The sequence below is a fragment of the Mizuhopecten yessoensis genome, unplaced genomic scaffold (genome assembly GCF_002113885.1).
Source record: "Mizuhopecten yessoensis strain PY_sf001 unplaced genomic scaffold, ASM211388v2 scaffold10181, whole genome shotgun sequence".
Classification (NCBI taxonomy): Eukaryota; Metazoa; Mollusca; class Bivalvia; order Pectinida; family Pectinidae; genus Mizuhopecten; species Mizuhopecten yessoensis.
The window spans coordinates 85,222-108,551 of NW_018408419.1; the positions used below are offsets into that span (position 1 = coordinate 85,222).

At 37.4% G+C, this 23,330-nt stretch overlaps 1 protein-coding gene across 5 annotated transcripts in view; it reads left to right on the plus strand.

Annotated features, from left to right (window-relative positions):
• LOC110459664 (cell wall integrity and stress response component 2-like) overlaps nt 1-23,330 on the plus strand; it is a 99,842-nt gene that overhangs the window by 57,948 nt on the left and 18,564 nt on the right. For 2 of the 5 annotated variants that reach the window (XM_021512022.1, XM_021512025.1), the window contains exons 1-2: nt 1,321-1,402; nt 2,828-2,944. In XM_021512022.1, coding sequence (XP_021367697.1) covers nt 1,324-1,402; nt 2,828-2,944 — 196 coding nt within the window. In that variant the 5' untranslated portion in view covers nt 1,321-1,323. Of the gene's footprint in view, nt 1-1,320; nt 1,403-1,701; nt 1,763-2,827; nt 2,945-23,330 lie in introns of those variants that run through there. The other 3 variants (XM_021512024.1, XM_021512026.1, XM_021512023.1) reach the window with 2 other exon arrangements.

Below are 23,330 nucleotides of genomic sequence, written 5' to 3' on the forward strand. Positions count from 1 at the left end.
ACGTATCTATACAAGGCACAGAAAATGCGTTTTACTATGTACCTATATAACAGTGTTTATATTAAGTCTAGACTTCTTTATAACCTGTCAATAATCAATTTTTAACAAAAAAGAAAAATTGTATTGTAAAACGTAAGAGTTGTATGACAGTAGAGGCGGTGTATCGTAAGAGTTGTATGACAGCAGAGGCGGTGTATCGTAACAGTTGTATGACAGCAGAGGCGGTGTATCGTAAGAGTTGTATGACAGCAGAGGCGGTGTATCGTAACAGTTGTATGACAGCAGAGGCAGTATAACGTATGAGTTGCATAGCAGTATATGAGGTATATCGTAAGAGTTGTATGACAGTAGAGGTGGTATAACGTGAGAATTGTATAGCAGTAGAGGCGGTATAACGTGAGAGTTGTTTGCCACTAGAGGTGGTATATCGTAAGAGTTGTATAGCAGTAAAGCTGGTATATCGTACGAGTTGTTTACCACTAGAGGCGGCATAACTTAAGACTTGTATGGCAGTAAAGGTGGTATAACGTAAGAGTTGCTTCCAACTAGAGGCTGTATAACGCAAGAGCTGTATGGCAGTAAAGGCGGTATATCGCAATAGTTTTTTTGACCACTAACGGCGGTATATCGTTCGAGTTGTTTACCACTAGAGGCGGTATAACGTAAGAGCTGTTTACTAATAGAGGCGATATAACGCAAGAGCTGTATGGCAGTAAATGCAGTATACCGCGATAGTTTCATGGCACTATTGGCGGTCTATCGTTTATTGAGCCTTATTAGGTAGGATGGTTGTCAACCATATTCTAGGGGATATTTCTAGAAAAGGGGATAGAAGCTTCCAGGTAAAAGGGTAAATAACATCAAAGGATTTGAAGTACTCGGCCACCTGTATCGACTTCTCTGTTCTTGTCACGATTGCTTAGAAGTCTGGTGGTCTGTACGGGAAATATCAAATTACATCTTATGCATAATTATGCAGTTGCCACCTTTATAATTGAATATTTTCTGTTTGACTTCACAAAGCTGTTAAAACCCGACAAACAAATTTCTCGGAATACATCCCAATGTTACCTTGGTGGACGTTTTCTTTTTGTAAACTTGTAAATGAAGCAGACGAATTAAGAAAATTGAGCTCTGCACATGAATGACGATCGTCATCAGAATCGCAAGTCCATGATCATTAGAGATCGCATTTCCTCAAACAGTGTTAAAATCAAGTTGTAGGTCAGCGTTGTCACACATGCGTCATTAGTTAAATTTTAATAGTGTTATTCCCACTGGCCACTTCATCTTGCTCACTCTTTCGGACGTTCCCGATCAGGGATGTTCTTTCCTATGCCCTTCTCAGATGCGTCATTATTAGAGAGATGCAGGAGCGTTTTACTACAACATGTATTATTATGTAATGAGTACCTGTATGTTTAATTGTTATTACATGTACTACATCATGTTTTTTTTTGTGGTCAGTTAGCTTCCTTTTTGTTAGCCGAAGTCTATTTTCCGAATTGCTTTCGAAAGGATTAGAACACGAATTCTACGTTCCTATTACAGCGCGCAGCAGCTAAGCTGAAGGGACATCCGCCCTGGCTGAGGCTGTAACATGTGACAGTTCATGGCCGTTACTTGTTTAATTAACTAGTATTATATATCATTATGACGTGACTTTCTGTGTTACTTCCGTATTTCGGACATTTGTCGCTACAGATTAAAGAAATAATGACTAAACTGGAGATCAATATAAAATGTTGGAGGTGTCAATATGGTAAGATAGATACAGGATTATGTTATAAGAATCCTAAACTAAATACTTAATAATAACGGTATTGCTCATATGTGTTTCACTTGTGTGATGGTATGATAAACTACATCTATGGAGTCGTGCTTCCTATTAAATAAGTTCTTATACTTGGAGTGAAGAGATACTATTTCTGTCTCTGTATATCAAAACTACTCCTAACATTATTAAACTCCGCTACCTAACATCCGCCCTACCTGTGCGTTTAGTTAAATCCAATATCTGCTCTTCACACAAACATCATAATTCACCCATATCTTGATTTTTCTGTTTTTGGGTTCGAGATTAGTTTTATCACAATGTCGTCCTGGTAGCGGCTACGTGTACAATGTACCTTTGTAGTGGCATTACGAAATGCATATCCATAAAATATATTGTGATATGAAAAGTGTACCGGTCACCCTATCATATAGTGATAAGTGATACTACCACCTGTACCGGTCATATTATTATATATTGATAGACCAACTGTACCGTTACCGTATCATATATTTATAGACCAACTGTACCGTTACCGTATCATATAATGATACTACAACCTGCCCCGGTCACCATATCATAAAGGGATACTTCAACCTGCCCCGGTCACCCTATCACAACTGTACCGTTGCCGTATCATATAGTGATAGACCAACTAGGCTCCGGGTCTATAAAAACCAGACGGGGTCTATGAGCCCGTAAACCCCTCCTAACCCAGAGATAACTAATAATGATACGGTAACGGTACAGTTGGTCCATCATTATATGATACAGTAACGGTACAGTTGGTCTAATACGGTAACGGTCACTCTATTACGCAGTGATACGTCCACCTGTACTAATTATCAGTTTATTTAGTATTTAGTCACCAATGTCAAAAGCGGTTAAATATTAAGGGTTGATTCATTACAGTTGATATGTATATGCGCTGTCTTGTTGAAGGTTTTCCCGCGTGACGGGTAGCGTTAGTAACGCGCAGTAGCTGCCCTCACACCACTGTACACGTAAGAGGAAGTTGGAGCTAATTTACATATTATTCTCATTTGTTGGCAGGTGGGAGTGATAACGCAGGATCGATAACGAAGTGCCATACACTCGGACAACACCTACTGTCTACGGCGTTCATCAACTCTCCCAAGATGGTGCAAAGTAACCTCTCCCTGCCAGCAGGTGAGTTTTGAGTGTACCCCCTTTGCCTTTTACTCGCATTCAATGATTACATGTAATTGTTGTCCATGTCTCTCTAGGTTTGAATGCTTAAGTTTTATTTCAAGCAACTTTCTTTATTTTTCTGAAAAGGTTTGAGATCACTTTGTGAATTTATCGGCTCTTGTTGTAAAAAACTAAATTTTTAAGAAACGCTTTTGTTTCCTTAGCAGCGTCGTAATATAAAAAGCTATACAGAGCTTATGTGTGTTGTTGACAATGTACACAACATTAAATAAAGAGTATTTGTTTATTTATTAATTTGTTGTAAAAAATCATATTTCTAAGAACAGAAATATGACTGACTGTGAGTAACGTGACAAACAATCTTTATCAAATCTGTCGCTTTTTTATGTTTTATATCATTAAGAGTTTCACGGACATCTTTGTTGATTTTTGTTTTATATTATCAGGTTATGAAAGTTCGCCGACAATCTTTACATGTATGCGTTGCATCTTATACTTAGTATTGCCTTTCAATTTGATTCTATAAGGGTTTGGATATCAATTTACTTGTGTCAGATACACCAATATTGTTTACTGTATGTTATAAATCACTGTGGGTAGGAGAAGAATATAGCTATTGTTTACTGTATATTATATTTAATAAGCAGTTGTATAGCTTATGATTAGAAATTTCTTTAAATTAATTTTCTGACAATCTATTTTCTTTTGCGTAAAAAAAATATATAGATATTATTGAGTATTGATTAGCAAAAAATATTGAGTGTTTTATTTGAAAGCAGGTGTTTACTAAACGTGTTTGGACTTAAAAGCTGTTGATGTTTTAAATTATTTTGGCGAGTTGGTATTTAGTTAAACATCTTAAGTTCGTGACTGCACACACTAAACGTCCTGTTATAGTTAGAAAAATATCAGCAGAAGTCTATTTTTTTAAGAATCTATTAAAAACACCTTTGGAGTATCGATATCATACGATCACGAAAGCCACTACTATCGGAACAGTTCCGTTCGTTCTAACAACTCGTCAATATTAGGTATATCAATGATCCTTTGTAATATAAAGGGCGGCAAATATCGGGACAAACAAACTGTGTGCAGGACATAAACTGATGAGCAACCATGCGTATCATATGGGAATCGGAAAGACTTTCGCGGAAATTCAAAACAAATTAGAAAAAAAATATCTACTCAACAGTTCAAATAGAAAACCCAACATGTCTACAGTTTTCGGGAATATTAAAGAAACAAAAAATAAGTCTCTTTACGCAGTTTTGGACTTCTATCTTTTTTTCGTTACCGACTGGTAGGTGTTCAGTTTTAGGGGACGTTGAATTGTAAGACTCAGAACACTCAGTGTGTGGCCGAGTCACGTACAATACACACCTGTTAACAGCCAGCTTTTACCACAGAGGGGGCGTCTACATTATTCATACTTTCGATAATATACCCTGGCGAAACACACATATTATTAAAATAGCTTCAACTCCACTTTGCGTGTATCTCAAGTCACGAATGAGATTGATACAATCGTAAAAAAAATGAATGATTATATATATATATATGAATTGACATATGGGATGGGAGGGGATACCCGACAACCAGACCCGCACCCTGGATCACAACACTTATACATCGCTACAATGGACGTCACCGACTGGTGTGTGGCTGCCCTACAGGAAGTGATCATAATCGTCACTGAAATGCTACAATGTCAAGAATGCATACCACAACTTTTAACCTTTGGATCCTGTTTGTTTGATTTTATCAAGGAACGATCTTACCGGTTCGAAACCTTTCTCTTCTGAAAAGGTGAAATAAAAAACAAAGAAAATAATTAAAAAATAAATAAATAACAAAATAATATTACTCGTTGACACCTGTGATGTTAAACATATGTCCGACGACAGCAAAATGTGCAAAGTGCCAGATTTAATTCCCTTCTCTGTCTGTCCCTATGTCTCATACATCTTCCTCGCTCTATGTTCTCCTCTTCCTTTCTATATCAAATAGAACAATATCGACCTTTCTAAGTTTTTTTGGTCACCTGAGCTTTGCTCAAGTGACCTATTCTGATCGCTTTTGATAATTTTCAGTAGGAAATTATTCTTACTCAGTGAGAATCATCCTTGGAGGAAGATGGTATCAAATTGTAAAATAGGGATTCCTTCCCCAACCCCAGTGGTCAGGGCGGGGCCCAAAAGGGAAAATCTACCAATATTTCAAACGTCTTCTTCTTTAGACTCAGATTTAGTACAATCAAATTCTGTGCATGGATGGAAATTCCGTCAGGGCTTTAGCCATGGATGCCAGATGGCAATTAGATGGTATGACAAAAAAGATCCTGCCCCATCCCCAGGGGCTGGAGGGGTGGGGTCCAAATGGGGAAAACGGTAAAAAGTCAGACTCAGATGTTTTACAAACAAATACTCTTCATGGATAGAAAGGTCCTTAGGTGCATTATCTAAATTGTAAATTTCAATATCCCCAAGGTCATCTGCTCTCCCTTGGGGAGAGGGTAAAGTTTACTATAGTTTATATAAGTGAATAACACTTTTGGTATATTTTGTCTGATCTCTGAATAAGTAATTATTCAAACTTGGTAGGAATAATTGCGATGAGATGGCAATTAGACGGTATGAAAAATAAGATCCGTCCGTGCCGAGGGGCAGCTGGTTGGGTGAATCCAAAAAGGGGAAAATGGCTGATAGTTAGAAAATCTCTGCACTCAGATGTACAAGATTCAAATTTCTTTTTTTCAGATGGAAATGCTCTTAGGTACATTATATAAATTGTTAGTTTTGTTACCCTTTGGTCATCTGTTCACCTTGGTTTATATAGGGAAATAACACTTCTGACTATATCTTGTACATTTTTAACAAGAAAGCAAACTTGGTTGTAACAGTTATAATGAAATTGAAATCAAATAGTATCAGAAAGGAAGATCCTGACCTATCGTAAGGGACTATATATTTGATTTCATTCGGTCAGTCCGTCCGTCCGTCGTCCGGCGTCAATATTTTACTTTAAACACCTTCTTCTTAATAACCAAAAGGCACAGGATAATGATATTTGGCCAATACCATACTGGGATGAAGGGCTAATAAGTTTGTTCAAATATATGACTTTGATGTATATTCAAGGTCACAGGGGTCAAATATGTTTTAAACCTTTTAACAACTTCTTCTCAATAACCAAAAGACCTAGGATGTTGATATTTTGTCAATAGCATGCTGGGATGAAGGGCTACCGAGTTTGTTCAAATATATGACTTTGATGTATATTCAAGGTCACAGGGGTCAAATGTTTTAAAAACCTTTAAACTTCTTCTCAATAACCAAAAGGCCTAGGATGTTGATATTTGGCCAATAGCATGCTGGGATGTAGGGCTACCAAGTTTGTTCAAACAAATGATCTTCGCCCATTTTCAAGGTCACAGGGGTCAGATATGTTTAAAACCTCATATTAAATTATTCTAAATAACCAAAACTGAAAAGGTCCAGGGTAATGATATTTGTCGAGAAGCATGCTGGGATGGAAGGCTTTAAACTCTGTTCAACTTAATGTCCTTGTTTTGAATGACTTCGTGACTGATATTTTTCCTGTAGCTTTATTTTAGTCTTTTTTTAAGGTAACAATTGTGAGGTTAATACCAGGTGAGCGATGCAGGCCAATTGGGCCTCTTGTTATAAATAAGGGTACAAGCAATGTTTATACTAACTAGCTCATCACGTATAGTCAGTTTCTCAATACTTATTAAAACACTATCGTGATGGGTTTTATTTTAAGGCAATGTAGGCATTTTTCAAGATGATGTTGTTATAAGTTGTTCTGTGATGATGTTGTTATAAGATGTTCTGTGATGATGTTGTTTTAAGTTGTTCTGTGATAGTGTTGTTATAAGTTGTTCTGTGATGATGATGTTATAAGTTATTCTGTGCTGATGTTGTTATAAGTTGTTCTGTGATGATGTTGTTTTTTAGTTGTTCTGTGATGATATTGTTTTAAGTTGTTCTGTGATGATGTTGTTTTTAGTTATTCTGTGATGATGTTGTTTTAAGTTGTTCTGTGATGGTGTTGTTATAAGTTGTTCTGTGATGATGATGTTATAAGTTGTTCTGTTATGGTGTTGTTATAAGTTGTTCTGTGATGATGATGTTATAAGTTGTTCTGTGATGATGATGTTATAAGTTGTTCTGTGATGNTTAGTTACGGTTTCTGTGACGGCAGAGTAAAGACATCGACGATACAATTAGTTACGGTTTCTGTGACGGCAGAGTAAAGACATCGACGATACAATTAGTTACGGTTTCTGTGACGGCAGAGTAAAGACATCGACGATACAATTAGTTACGGTTTCTGTGACGGCAGAGTAAAGACATCGACGATACAATTAGTTACGGTTTCTGTGACGGCAGAGTAAAGACATCGACGATACAATTAGTTACGGTTTCTGTGACGGCAGAGTAAAGACATCGACGATACAATTAGTTACGGTTTCTGTGACGGCAGAGTAAAGACATCGACGATACAATTAGTTACGGTTTCTGTGACGGCAGAGTAAAGACATCGACGATACAATTAGTTACGGTTTCTGTGACGGCAGAGTAAAGACATCGACGATACAATTAGTTACGGTTTCTGTGACGGCAGAGTAAAGACATCGACGATACAATTAGTTACGGTTTCTGTGACGGCAGAGTAAAGACATCGACGATACAATTAGTTACGGTTTCTGTGACGGCAGAGTAAAGACATCGACGATACAATTAGTTACGGTTTCTGTGACGGCAGAGTAAAGACATCGACGATACAATTAGTTACGGTTTCTGTGACGGCAGAGTAAAGACATCGACGATACAATTAGTTACGGTTTCTGTGACGGCAGAGTAAAGACATCGACGATACAATTAGTTACGGTTTCTGTGACGGCAGAGTAAAGACATCGACGATACAATTAGTTACGGTTTCTGTGACGGCAGAGTAAAGACATCGACGATACAATTAGTTACGGTTTCTGTGACGGCAGAGTAAAGACATCGACGATACAATTAGTTACGGTTTCTGTGACGGCAGAGTAAAGACATCGACGATACAATTAGTTACGGTTTCTGTGACGGCAGAGTAAAGACATCGACGATACAATTAGTTACGGTTTCTGTGACGGCAGAGTAAAGACATCGACGATACAATTAGTTACGGTTTCTGTGACGGCAGAGTAAAGACATCGACGATACAATTAGTTACGGTTTCTGTGACGGCAGAGTAAAGACATCGACGATACAATTAGTTACGGTTTCTGTGACGGCAGAGTAAAGACATCGACGATACAATTAGTTACGGTTTCTGTGACGGCAGAGTAAAGACATCGACGATACAATTAGTTACGGTTTCTGTGACGGCAGAGTAAAGACATCGACGATACAATTAGTTACGGTTTCTGTGACGGCAGAGTAAAGACATCGACGATACAATTAGTTACGGTTTCTGTGACGGCAGAGTAAAGACATCGACGATACAATTAGTTACGGTTTCTGTGACGGCAGAGTAAAGACATCGACGATACAATTAGTTACGGTTTCTGTGACGGCAGAGTAAAGACATCGACGATACAATTAGTTACGGTTTCTGTGACGGCAGAGTAAAGACATCGACGATACAATTAGTTACGGTTTCTGTGACGGCAGAGTAAAGACATCGACGATACAATTAGTTACGGTTTCTGTGACGGCAGAGTAAAGACATCGACGATACAATTAGTTACGGTTTCTGTGACGGCAGAGTAAAGACATCGACGATACAATTAGTTACGGTTTCTGTGACGGCAGAGTAAAGACATCGACGATACAATTAGTTACGGTTTCTGTGACGGCAGAGTAAAGACATCGACGATACAATTAGTTACGGTTTCTGTGACGGCAGAGTAAAGACATCGACGATACAATTAGTTACGGTTTCTGTGACGGCAGAGTAAAGACATCGACGATACAATTAGTTACGGTTTCTGTGACGGCAGAGTAAAGACATCGACGATACAATTAGTTACGGTTTCTGTGACGGCAGAGTAAAGACATCGACGATACAATTAGTTACGGTTTCTGTGACGGCAGAGTAAAGACATCGACGATACAATTAGTTACGGTTTCTGTGACGGCAGAGTAAAGACATCGACGATACAATTAGTTACGGTTTCTGTGACGGCAGAGTAAAGACATCGACGATACAATTAGTTACGGTTTCTGTGACGGCAGAGTAAAGACATCGACGATACAATTAGTTACGGTTTCTGTGACGGCAGAGTAAAGACATCGACGATACAATTAGTTACGGTTTCTGTGACGGCAGAGTAAAGACATCGACGATACAATTAGTTACGGTTTCTGTGACGGCAGAGTAAAGACATCGACGATACAATTAGTTACGGTTTCTGTGACGGCAGAGTAAAGACATCGACGATACAATTAGTTACGGTTTCTGTGACGGCAGAGTAAAGACATCGACGATACAATTAGTTACGGTTTCTGTGACGGCAGAGTAAAGACATCGACGATACAATTAGTTACGGTTTCTGTGACGGCAGAGTAAAGACATCGACGATACAATTAGTTACGGTTTCTGTGACGGCAGAGTAAAGACATCGACGATACAATTAGTTACGGTTTCTGTGACGGCAGAGTAAAGACATCGACGATACAATTAGTTACGGTTTCTGTGACGGCAGAGTAAAGACATCGACGATACAATTAGTTACGGTTTCTGTGACGGCAGAGTAAAGACATCGACGATACAATTAGTTACGGTTTCTGTGACGGCAGAGTAAAGACATCGACGATACAATTAGTTACGGTTTCTGTGACGGCAGAGTAAAGACATCGACGATACAATTAGTTACGGTTTCTGTGACGGCAGAGTAAAGACATCGACGATACAATTAGTTACGGTTTCTGTGACGGCAGAGTAAAGACATCGACGATACAATTAGTTACGGTTTCTGTGACGGCAGAGTAAAGACATCGACGATACAATTAGTTACGGTTTCTGTGACGGCAGAGTAAAGACATCGACGATACAATTAGTTACGGTTTCTGTGACGGCAGAGTAAAGACATCGACGATACAATTAGTTACGGTTTCTGTGACGGCAGAGTAAAGACATCGACGATACAATTAGTTACGGTTTCTGTGACGGCAGAGTAAAGACATCGACGATACAATTAGTTACGGTTTCTGTGACGGCAGAGTAAAGACATCGACGATACAATTAGTTACGGTTTCTGTGACGGCAGAGTAAAGACATCGACGATACAATTAGTTACGGTTTCTGTGACGGCAGAGTAAAGACATCGACGATACAATTAGTTACGGTTTCTGTGACGGCAGAGTAAAGACATCGACGATACAATTAGTTACGGTTTCTGTGACGGCAGAGTAAAGACATCGACGATACAATTAGTTACGGTTTCTGTGACGGCAGAGTAAAGACATCGACGATACAATTAGTTACGGTTTCTGTGACGGCAGAGTAAAGACATCGACGATACAATTAGTTACGGTTTCTGTGACGGCAGAGTAAAGACATCGACGATACAATTAGTTACGGTTTCTGTGACGGCAGAGTAAAGACATCGACGATACAATTAGTTACGGTTTCTGTGACGGCAGAGTAAAGACATCGACGATACAATTAGTTACGGTTTCTGTGACGGCAGAGTAAAGACATCGACGATACAATTAGTTACGGTTTCTGTGACGGCAGAGTAAAGACATCGACGATACAATTAGTTACGGTTTCTGTGACGGCAGAGTAAAGACATCGACGATACAATTAGTTACGGTTTCTGTGACGGCAGAGTAAAGACATCGACGATACAATTAGTTACGGTTTCTGTGACGGCAGAGTAAAGACATCGACGATACAATTAGTTACAGTTTCTGTGACGGCAGAGTAAAGACATCGACGATACAATTAGTTACAGTTTCTGTGACGGCAGAGTAATGACATCGACGATACAATTAGTTACGGTTTCTGTGACGGCAGAGTAAAGAAATCGTCGATACAATTAGTTACGGTTTCTGTGACGACAGAGTAATGACATCGACGATACAATTAGCTACGGTTTCTGTGACGGCAGAGTAAAGACATCGACGATACAATTAGTTACGGTTTCTGTGACGGCAGAGTAATGAAATCAACTATACAATTAGTTGTCTTCACCACTTGCCGTAACCTTGTAGCTAGAATGTTATTGTACAGGGATAGTAACAGGGATAGTAACATGGATAGTACATGGATAGTAGCATGGATAGTACATGTAACAGGGATAGTAACAGAGATAGTAACATGGATAGTAACAGAGATAGTAGCATGGATAGTACATGTAACAGGGATAGTAACAGAGATAGTAGCATGGATAGTACATGTAACAGGGATAGTAACAGGGATAGTAACATGGATAGTACATGTAACACGGATAGTAACAGAGATAGTAACATGGATAGTAACATGGATAGTAACAGAGATAGTAACATGGATAGTAACATGGATAGTAACATGGATAGTAACATGGATAGTAACATGGATAGTAACATGGATAGTAACATGGATAGTAACATGGATAGTAACATGGATAGTAACATGGATAGTAACATGGATAGTAACATGGATAGTAACATGGATAGTAACATGGATAGTAACATGGATAGTAACATGGATAGTAACATGGATAGTAACATGGATAGTAACATGGATAGTAACATGGATAGTAACATGGATAGTAACATGGATAGTAACATGGATAGTAACATGGATAGTAACATGGATAGTAACATGGATAGTAACATGGATAGTAACATGGATAGTAACATGGATAGTAACATGGATAGTAACATGGATAGTAACATGGATAGTAACATGGATAGTAACATGGATAGTAACATGGATAGTAACATGGATAGTAACATGGATAGTAACATGGATAGTAACATGGATAGTAACATGGATAGTAACATGGATAGTAACATGGATAGTAACATGGATAGTAACATGGATAGTAACATGGATAGTAACATGGATAGTAACATGGATAGTAACATGGATAGTAACATGGATAGTAACAGAGATAGTAACATGGATAGTAACAGAGATAGAAACAGAGATAGTAACATGGATAGTAACAGAGATAGTAACAGGGATAGTACATGTAGCATGGATAGTAACATGGATAGTAACAGAGATAGTAACATGGATAGTAACAGGGATAGTACATGTAACATGGATAGTAACATGGATAGTGACATGGATAGTAACATGGATAGTAACATGGATAGTAACAGAGATAGTTACATGGATATTAACAGAGATAGTAACATGTATAGTAACAGAGATAGTAACAGAGATAGTAACATGGATAGTAACATGGATAGTAACAGGGATAGTACATGTAGCATGGATAGTAACATGCATAGTAACAGAGATAGTAACAGAGATAGTAACATGGATAGTAACAGAGATAGAAACATGGATAGTAACAGAGATAGTAACAGGGATAGTAACATGGATAGTAACAGAGATAGTTACATGGATAGTAACATGGAAAGTAACAGAGATAGTAACATGGAAATTAACAGAGATAGTAACATGGAAAGTAACAGAGATAGTAACATGGATAGTAACATGGATAGTACATGTAACATGGATAGTAACAGAGATAGTAACATGGATAGTAACAGGGATAGTACATGTAACATGGATAGTAACAAGGATAGTAACATGGATAGTTACAGAGATAGTAACAGAGATAGTAACAAGGATAGTACATGTTACATGGGTAGTAACATGGATAGTAACATGGATAGTACATGGATGGTACATGTTACATGGATAGTAACATGGATAGTAACATGGATAGTAACAGAGATAGTAGCATGGATAGTAAAATGGATAGTAACATGGATAGTACATGTTACATGGATAGTAACATGGATAGGACAAGTAACATGGATAGTAACAGAGATAGTAACATGGAAAGTAACATGGATAGTAACATGGATAGTAACAGGGATAGTAACATGGATAGTAATAGAGATAGTGACATGGATAGTAACATGGATAGTACATGTTACATGGATAGTAACAGAGATAGTAACATGGATAGTAACATGGATAGTAACAGAGATAGTAGCATGGATAGTAACATGGATAGTAACATGGATAGTACATGTTACATGGATAGTAACATGGATAGTACATGTAACATGGATAGTAACAGAGATAGTAACATGGATAGACATGGATAGTAGCATGGATAGTACATGTAACAGGGATAGTAACAGAGATAGTAGCATGGATAGTAACATGGATAGTAACATGGATAGTAACAGAGATAGTAACATGGATAGTAACATGGATAGTACATGTAACAGGGATAGTACATGTAACATGGATAGTAACATGGATAGTAACAGAGATAGTAACAGGGATAGTAACATGGATAGTAACATGGATAGTACATGGAGTGTAACAGAGATAGTAACAGGGATAGTAACATGTATAGTAACAGGGATAGTAACATGGATAGTAACAGAGATAGTAACAGGGATAGTAACATGGATAGTAACATGGATATAGTAACATGGATATAGTAACATGGATAGTAACATGGATAGTAACATGGATAGTAACATGAATAGCAACAGAGATAGTACCATGGATAGTAACAGAGATAGTAACATGGATAGTAACAGAGATAGTAACAGGGATAGTAACATGGATAGTTACAGGGATAGTAACATGGATAGTAACAGAGATAGTAACATGGATAGTACATGTAACATGGATAGTAACATGGATAGTAACATGGATAGTACATGGAGTGTAACAGAGATAGTAACAGGGATAGTAACATGGATAGGACATGGATAGTACATGTAACATGGATAGTAACAGGGATAGTAACAGTGATAGTAACAGGGATAGTACATGTAACATGGATAGTAACAGTGATAGTAACAGGGATAGTACATGTAACATGGATAGTAACAGGGATAGTAACAGGGATAGTACATGTAACATGGATAGTAACAGAGATAGTAACAGTGATAGTAACAGGGATAGTACATGTAACATTGATAGTAACATGGATAGTAACATGGATAGTACATGGATAGTACATGTAACATGGATAGTAACAGTGATAGTAACAGGGATAGTAACAGGGATAGTACATGTAACATGGATAGTAACAGTGATAGTAAAAGGGATAGTAACAGGGATAGTACATGTAACAGGGATAGTAACATGGATAGTAACATGGATAGTAATATGGATAGTAACATGGATAGTAACAGTGATAGTAACAGGGATAGTAACAGGGATAGTAAATGTAACAGGGATAGTAACATGGATAGTAACATGGATAGTAATAAGGATAATAACATGGATAGTAACAGGGATAGTAACAGGGATAGTAACAGGGATAGTACATGTAACAGGGATAGTAACATGGATAGTACATGTAACATGGATAGTAACATTGATAGTAACATGGATAGTACATGTAACATGGATAGTAACAGGGATAGTAACAGTGATAGTAACAGGGATAGTACATGTAACATGGATCGTAACAGGGATAGTAACAGGGATAGTAACATGGATAGTACATGGATAGTACATGTAACATGGATAGTAACAGTGATAGTAACAGGGGTAGTAACAGGGATAGTACATGTAACAGGGATAGTAACAGGGATAGTACATGGATAGTACATGTAAGATGGATAGTACATGTAACCTGGCTAGTAACAGGGATAGTAACAGGGATAGTAACAGGGATAGTAACAGGGATAGTAACATGGATAGTACATGTAACATGGATAGTAACAGGGATAGTAACAGGGATAGTTCATTTAACATGGATAGTAACAGGGATAGTAACAGGGATAGTAACAGGTATAGTACATGTAACAGGGATAGTAACATGGATAGTAACATGGATAGTAACATGGATAGTAATATGGATAGTAACATGGACAGTAACATGGATAGTAACAGTGATAGTAACAGGGATAGTACATGTAACAGGGATAGTAACATGGATAGTAACATGGATAGTAATATGGATAGTAACATGGATAGTAACAGGGATAGTAACAGGGATAGTAACAGAGATAGTAAAAGGGATAGTAACATGGATACTAGCTGAATACTACATGACCTGTTATAGCCAAACGTTGTTAATTTGTGACGTTAAAAATAGTTTTATAATCCCCTTTCACCTTTTGCTATGCTTCTAAATATGTTTCTGTACACTTTGCACAGAGTTGTATTTTTCTTAGGCTTTTATAAATAGATGTTTGCTAACGTCGTATTTTTAAACCATATTTTTTTGTAGTTTTATATCCATGGATATTTTATTTTATTTTAGAAGTTAATTAGACTTTATCACTAGTACTGCACCCTCAAATCATTTCTACGATTAACATAACAATTTACAAAGAAAGAAATGACATTGATGAGAAATCACATACACCATCGTTTATAGAGGAAGGTAGGTCTTAAAGGGGAGGAATTTCTCTTTAAGGGTATTTGCATAATTATATTGCATAGAAATAAATACTAAATTGGTTAATTTAGACATGATTGAACGGTAATAGATCCTCCGTACAGGCGGTCATCATGTCTTCGTTAAGCAGATGTGATCTGTACGTGTGTCATACTTCTAAATCAGTTACATATCAATTTTCTAAATCTAAGAATGAACACGGTTTAATACTTTCCGTTTGCGTTAACAACATATTAACATAAATAAACCAAATACCAATGATAGGAAATAGTTAGGAAACTGAATATTATTTTAAATGGACTGCTTTAAATTTAACGTTATTTCAACCAAACAAGATTGTCTAATATGAGTTATACTGTTGTATGTAGTACATTTTTTTGTAACATGCATTATTTCATTACCAGTATACATTGGAAGATATACTGGTTTATTAAACAAAACAAAAACAATAATGACGTGTTCTTTTCAAAACCATTGGTAAATATGTATGACTGTTAAAAATAGCATGCATAGCATTAACGTGCACTAATAAATACATGTTAACAAAGCATATTTGAGGGTGGTGACACGATTTGTCGCGTTTAACTAAATCATCACCACTTATAATTATAACCTCGCAACGAAGTTAGGGGGGGGGGGGGGGGGGGGGGGTATACTGGAATCACTCTGTCTGTCTGTCTGGGTGTCTGTCTGTCGTCAGCAGTAACTTGTCCGGAAAACTTTTCCTTAATTAACAGGTGGATTTCATTGAAACTTTGCATAAATGATCAGTATCTTATGTAGTTGTGCACCGGCATTTTAATTTGGGATTTCGACCCTTTTTGATGGAGTTATGCCCCGTTTTGCGAAACTCCTCCTTAACTAACAGGTGGATTTCATTGGAACTTTACATGAATGATCGGAATCTTATGTAGTTGTGCACCGCTATTTTAATTTGGGATTTCGACCCATTCTGATGTAGTTATGCCCCTTTGTGCGAAATACTTGTCCATGTAACTCCTCCTTAACCAACAAGTGAATTTCATTGAAATCTTGCATGAATGATCGGTATCTTATGTTGTTGCGCACTGGCATTTTAATTTGGGATTTCAACCCTTTTTGATGGAGTTATGCCCCTTTGTGCGAAATACTTGTTTATTTTTTTGTTATTTTATTTTTTTGTTTTTAATAAAATAGTGATTACCATAACTCATTACTGGTGGGAGACTATATTGATTTGCATAAGTAAGCATTTAGCGTATAGTTCTGGTTTATATAGGAGCGGGGGTATTAGTTAGCCTTTGGCTTACAGTTCTAGTTGAGTTTAGAATTTTCAGTATGTGTACTAACAAGTATACTATTCATGCCAGCTGCCAGCTTGTGCTAACATGCCTATTCTCAGTCATACATATTTACCAATTGTCTGCCTCTCCTTCTGATATTTTAACCAGTAATTTGTCCGTTATATTTTACCAGAAATATCCGTTTATATCACATTTATACCAGGTATCTGCCTCTACTGCTTTTACCTTTGCCAGTAACATGCCTCTTGTGCTTATATCTTTTACCAGTAATCCTTGTAATTATAATTTCTCTCATTTATGGAATTTCTAGTATGGCTACCCAATGGCATGCTTACCTATCCATCCCCATAATATTTAAGTTCTTGAAAATTAAAAGCAATAGCCTATTAGATATGGAATATGTCGCATACAATAAAGGTGTGAGATTTCCTCTTTATAGCTTGTCTCTAACGAAATAAGTATGAGTGGAAATGTATTGACAGCTTCTTATGTAAGGTATTACTTTTTAACATTCAATTTACTCCAACAGTGTGAAGAAAGTTGTATTATTAGTTTGACGGGGGTGTCCGTTAGCACATCTATTAACGATAAGAGTGATGGACGGGCTACATTAGTAAGCTCCCATGTGATGCATCCTCTTGATCCTTTTATGTATGACGTTTTTTATAACATAATTGAGGGAAGGTTGTTTTTTACACCTGCTGTTTCATTTTACCTTGTTATAGAGCTTCACTAGTGTAGGCTAATAAGGTTCCGGTGCTGAAATACGTGGTATTTAGAAAAATGTTTAATGTGTAGCAATTTTCGGCAGCATGTGGCATTATCATCACGGGTATAATTTGAAGCAAAATGAATATCAAATAATAGTTTCTTCGTTTTATTATGCATCGGTTTGGATAAGGTATGTAATGTTATTGAACATTTCGTTCGTGTATATATTTAAGACACCATTTTTGGGAAGTTCAAAACATGGTCTCTTAACACATGTGATCTCTTAAAGGAGGTATTCGCATGGACAGGTTTGACTGTATTTCAACCGTTTACAATAATAAAAAATGAATGTTATGAGACAAATACCATTATCTGTAACGCTTTATACCTGGGAGAGGTTTTGACGGAAACATCCTGACGGCACACAGGTGAGGTAGAATACGCCAGGGTTCGGTGGAGTTCATCCTGTAATTCGTTTTGGTTTTTGTTGTTTCCTTTCACTGTCGACCTTGAGGTCGGATTCTGTCTGACCTGTACATATATTGGACGCTATATATGTTCTTGTCTGCATATAAGGAAATTAAGTTTACAACTTATTTTCATATTGTTGATATTTTGATATGCGCCCTTAAATTTTAAAGTTGCAAACTGAAGGTTGGCAGAACTTGTAAGTAATTTGTGACTACATTGGTGATACGTGTCATAGAGACATAGAAAACAGACAGCTTGTCTTTCTATGCTATGTTCAGTTCTTAAAACAGCTAAATTAATAATCAAACTTTTAACAATGATGTTAAGAAAGCAAATCCCATTTGTACATTTTTGTAATTAACTTTTTATTTTTAATTACGTTGACTTGCATCCCTGTCAAACGTTTTTGATTTGGTTAAGGTTCAACAAGCCCCTTGAAAGAGGCTTTAGTCACCCTAAATTTCAATTCCCTTATCGGTTATATTCAAAGACCCCAATTTATATGAACTTTTTGTAATTTTGATACTTTTGTACATTATCTATTAAAATACATATACATGTAGTAACAAGTAAATCATAAGGCATTGATGCTGCTGTCTTCATCAATATAGTTAATCGGACTTATAACATGTCAGTCTCTTTAGCGACCTAAGGACTTAACACATGTCAGTCTCTTTAGCGACGTAAGGACTTAACACATGTCAGTCTCTTTAGCGACCTAAGGACTTATACCATGTCAGTCTCTTTAGCGACCTAACTGAATGCTATGCATTATCAGAAGTTCTTGTATATAGGTCAACCTAAGTCATGCGAAGCTAGCTGCGGAAACCGTATTTTCTAGGCCCGATCGTTTTTTGTTTTGTTTTTGTTTTTTTATTATCGGACAATAGATCATAGAACCGCAGCTAATGCGGAGCTTTATTCCCTTTTACTAGCAGTGGAACATTGCAGCCTACAATCAAGATAGATGTTGCCATGCGAACCTATAAAAATCATAGTACGATTCCCTGGTAAGATAGCGTAGCATATCATAAATAAGAAAACAAAGACGAAGTTACCTGAATCGATAAACGATCTTTAGTGGATGTGCCGTTTCATAACAGTCTGTGACGTTATGAATGCACTTGATATGTTATAAAACATGTTGTAACTGAAAAGTGCTAAAATGTTTATAACATATTCAACTTCTTTTATAACAACTTTGAATATTACGAAAAGACACTTCATATAAAGATTACGGTAACAAGGCCCTTGATTTTACACACATATGCCGGTAAAATATGCTACTATGATTTTTGTGCATTCCAATAGTCACAATCATCCTGTTTTAAGGTTAGCATGCCTCGAGCTAGTTAAAGAGAAGTTAAACTACGCATGACCCAGGTATAGAAACTTAGTTTAGATAATACGTCATCCTGTAGCATTTAGTTGTGTCGCAAAAGAGAATGACATGAAATATTTCCAGTGAGCTATTTGTTATGTAAACATAAGCCTTAATGCCTTATTATTGACTTCTTTAACTTCGCTATGGAGTATTTTAATAGATTATATACAAGCTCAACATTTATAACATATATGAATTCCAATATGATTCAATTTATTTCCGTAAGTTTTACAACTTATAGGATTTTTTCAACAAATACTTTCATATAAGGACAACATATAATTACATATTACTGGCACATTCATCACAAATCAGCAGCAACAACAACATCATCGAAATCATAATTCATCGCTTTCATCATTATCATTATCATCATCATCATCGTCGTCGTGGCCGTCGTCGTCGTCTTATAACTCATCATCATGAAATAATCATCTCTTTAAATCAACATCAAATACTACATCATCACCCGTCAAAGTACAACCACACGAAATAATTACCATTTTAACATGAATTTTATAAAACTGGTACATTTTTCACAAATCAACGATATTATTAAAATTATTACCACTTTCATCATCATCATCATCAAAATATCAACATCATCGAAAACATCATCATCATCATCATCATCATCATCATCATCATCATCAACAACAACAAAAAACAACAACATTGAGCATTTACCATGAATGATTGTACGAACAAAACATGGACATGATACGATTGAGTAATACAAAATTAGGTAAAACAAACTTATAAGTTAAACAATCCTTCGTTTGTTAGCTTCAATAATAAATTTACCTAACAAATTCAGTTCTTTTACATTGTGTGTATTTACTAATTCGATAAGTTTGAATACGGATGGTTTTTGCCAGTAATATTTTTTAATATATTTTCTCCTTAGATCTAGATGACGTGGGCAGGTAAATAAAAATTGAAATTCATCTTCTATCTCTATTAGGTCACAGTTACTGCAATATCTATTATTCCTTGCAACATTCCTGTATCTTCCCGTTTCTATTGCAAGATTGTGAGCTGACATACGTAATTTGGTAATCATAATTCGACGTTGTTTTGGTATAAACTTTGTTAAATAATATTGCAACATCACGGTATCTACCATGTATCTATAGAGATCACATTTACTTGAGATGGCCAACGAGTTGAATAAAGTTTGTTTTGCCTGATCATCTATGCGCTGTTTAATAATAGGTAGTAGACAGATGTCGGTAGCTGCCTGCCTTAACCATATATATCCAAACCCTAGTTCTAATAATTTATGCTTTATGAATAATAACCAATTTCGTTTTGGGTTTTCCCTCCAAGTTTCTTTTAATAAAAACTGATATGCTTCTTTTAGAATACAATTTTCACAATTTAACAACTTAAACCAATATTTAAACATTCGAATCATCTGATTGTTTGCCAGAGGAAGTCGTCCAAGCTCAAAATATACCATAGCATTGCACGTAGATTTTTTAACACACAGTATATTTTTACAAAATTCCATATGAACCCTTTCTATTTCAACTCCTTTATAACTACCCCATATTTCACAGCCATAATATAATACACTACTCACATATGTGTCAAAGAGGTGTAGCATAGTTTTGATGTTTAAATGAATGTGTTTACATTTAGATCGTAAGGCAAAAAGCGCNTAGAGGGGCTTGGTGAACCTTTAATCCTATATAAGAGGGGCTTGGTACACCTTTAGTCCTATCTGAGAGGGGCTTGGTGAACCTTTAGTCCTATCTGAGAGGGGCTTGGTGAACCTTTAGTCCTATATGAGAGGGGCTTGGTGAACCTTTAGTCCTATATGATTAGGGGCTTGGTGAACCTTTAGTCCTATCTAAGAGGGGCTTGGTGAACCTTTAGTCCTATATGATTAGCTTTTGTATGCGAGTCCCTGTTTGGATCCGCAATATTGCGTTTTGAAATTGGATCTTGTGTCCCCGGATATACAGAGTTATGGCCCTTTGTTCATGGAGTGGTACTTTTTTCCGGGACATACTCTTGTAAACTGTTGACTTATTTTGTATGTTATTAACTTCCGGGGTGTGCGGTATATATATGCAGAGTTGTGGCCTTTTGTTCATTTTACTTTTGTAGTTTGTCCGAGGGTAACAGTTTGATATCAGCAAAACCTCAGAGAATGTTCAGACATCCTGTACCTCGTTAACAACGTTCGATAATATGCACTTTGAAAGCTCCAAATAAAACAAAATGGCCGTCATTAATGCATGATTGGCTAATTAAAACCACCTTGAATATTGTTTGATACAACATCATGTGATCAAAGCCAGCCGAGAACCTCTGTGTCCGTGCAGCAGACGGATGTTCTTCAGGTGTAGAATCAATAACGACAAACAGGGATCGAGATTGTGGTTAACCTGCATTCGTTGCTGGGTGACGATGATAGTAATTTTTCATCGACGTTGGGCAAGTTTTACTAAGAGACGTTTTTATTTCCGATTCCATGTACATGCGGTTTGATCGCAGGACGTCGCCCTGGTCGTTCTGGTGTTGTCGCCCTGGTCGTTCACGTGTTGTCGCCCTAGTCGATCTGGTGTTGTCGCCCTGGTCGCTCTGGTGTTGTCGCCCTGGTCGTTCTGGTGTTGTCGCCCTGGTCGTTCTGGTGTTGTCGCCCTGGTCGTTCTGGTGTTGTCGTCCTGGTCGGTCTGGTGTTGTCGCCCTGGTCGTTTTTGGTGTTGTCGTCCTGGTCGGTCTGGTGTTGTCGCCCTGGTCGTTCTGGTGTTGTCGCCCTGGTTGGTCTTGTGTTGTCGCCCTGGTCGTTCTGGTGTTGTCGTCCTGGTCGTTCTGGCGTTGTCGCCCTGGTCGTTCTGGTGTTATCGCCCTGGTCGTTCTGGTGTTGTCTCCCCGGTCGTTCTGGTGTTGTCGCCCTGGCTCGTCTTGTGTTGTCTCCCTGGTCGTTCTGGTGTTGTCGGCCTGGTCGTTCTGGCGTTGTCGCCCTGGTCGTTCTGGTGATGTCGCCCTGGTCGTTCTGGTGTGGTCGCCCTGGTCGTTCTGTTGTTGTCGCCCTGGCCGTTCTGGTGTTGTCGCCCTGGTCGCTCTGGTGTTGTCGCCCTGGTCGTTATGGTGTTGTCGTCCTGGTCGTTCTGGTGTTGTCGGCCTGGTCGTGCTGGTGTTGTCGCCCTGGTCGTTCTGGTGTTGTCGCCCTGGTCGTTCTGGTGTTGTCCGTTAAGGGCTAGCGTGTATGATAGACGCGATTTTGTCTAAAATAATCTGAGATAAACTCACATTTGACATCATGGTGAGAAGCTACTTAGATATGTAAACATAACCATACTTTATTTAGGACAAATGTTTAACTTCCTCTCTACTGACAGTGTAATAGGTTTTGCTTTGAGAGATCCTCAGGGAACCACTGACGACTGATTTCCAGATATACACACGCGCCAACTATGTCGTAAGATATGCATTGCCTGTTCACTGTTGCATAATGTTGTATGTGGTGCGCAGTAATTACTTCCAATTATTGTTGATAGTGAAAGAATTGGTGGGTGTTAAGTATTAAATGGTTACCATAGTTCTAATCTATTGACATTGTAAAGGTTTACACAAAATAACGTGCCCTGCACGGAGTGTCTCAGATGATGTAAGCAACACCATGTGGTACATAATTATTCACATTTGTACATTTATTTATTCCATAATCAATTTCAGAATAACCCTGTTATTGTTTGTGTCACGCCACGGAAATTATAAAATATCATCAACAAAGGGCAATATTCATATACTGTAGCCCCGCAAAACAAGGACATAATCAATATAACGTAGCGTCAACAAGCAAGGACAAAAAATATAATGTAGCGTCAACAAGCAAGGACAAAATAAATATAACGTAGCGTCAACAAGCAAGGACAAAATAAATATAACGTAGCGTCAACAAGCAAAGACAAAATAAATATACATTTTGTACCGTATCATTACCAAGCAAGGACAAAATAGATA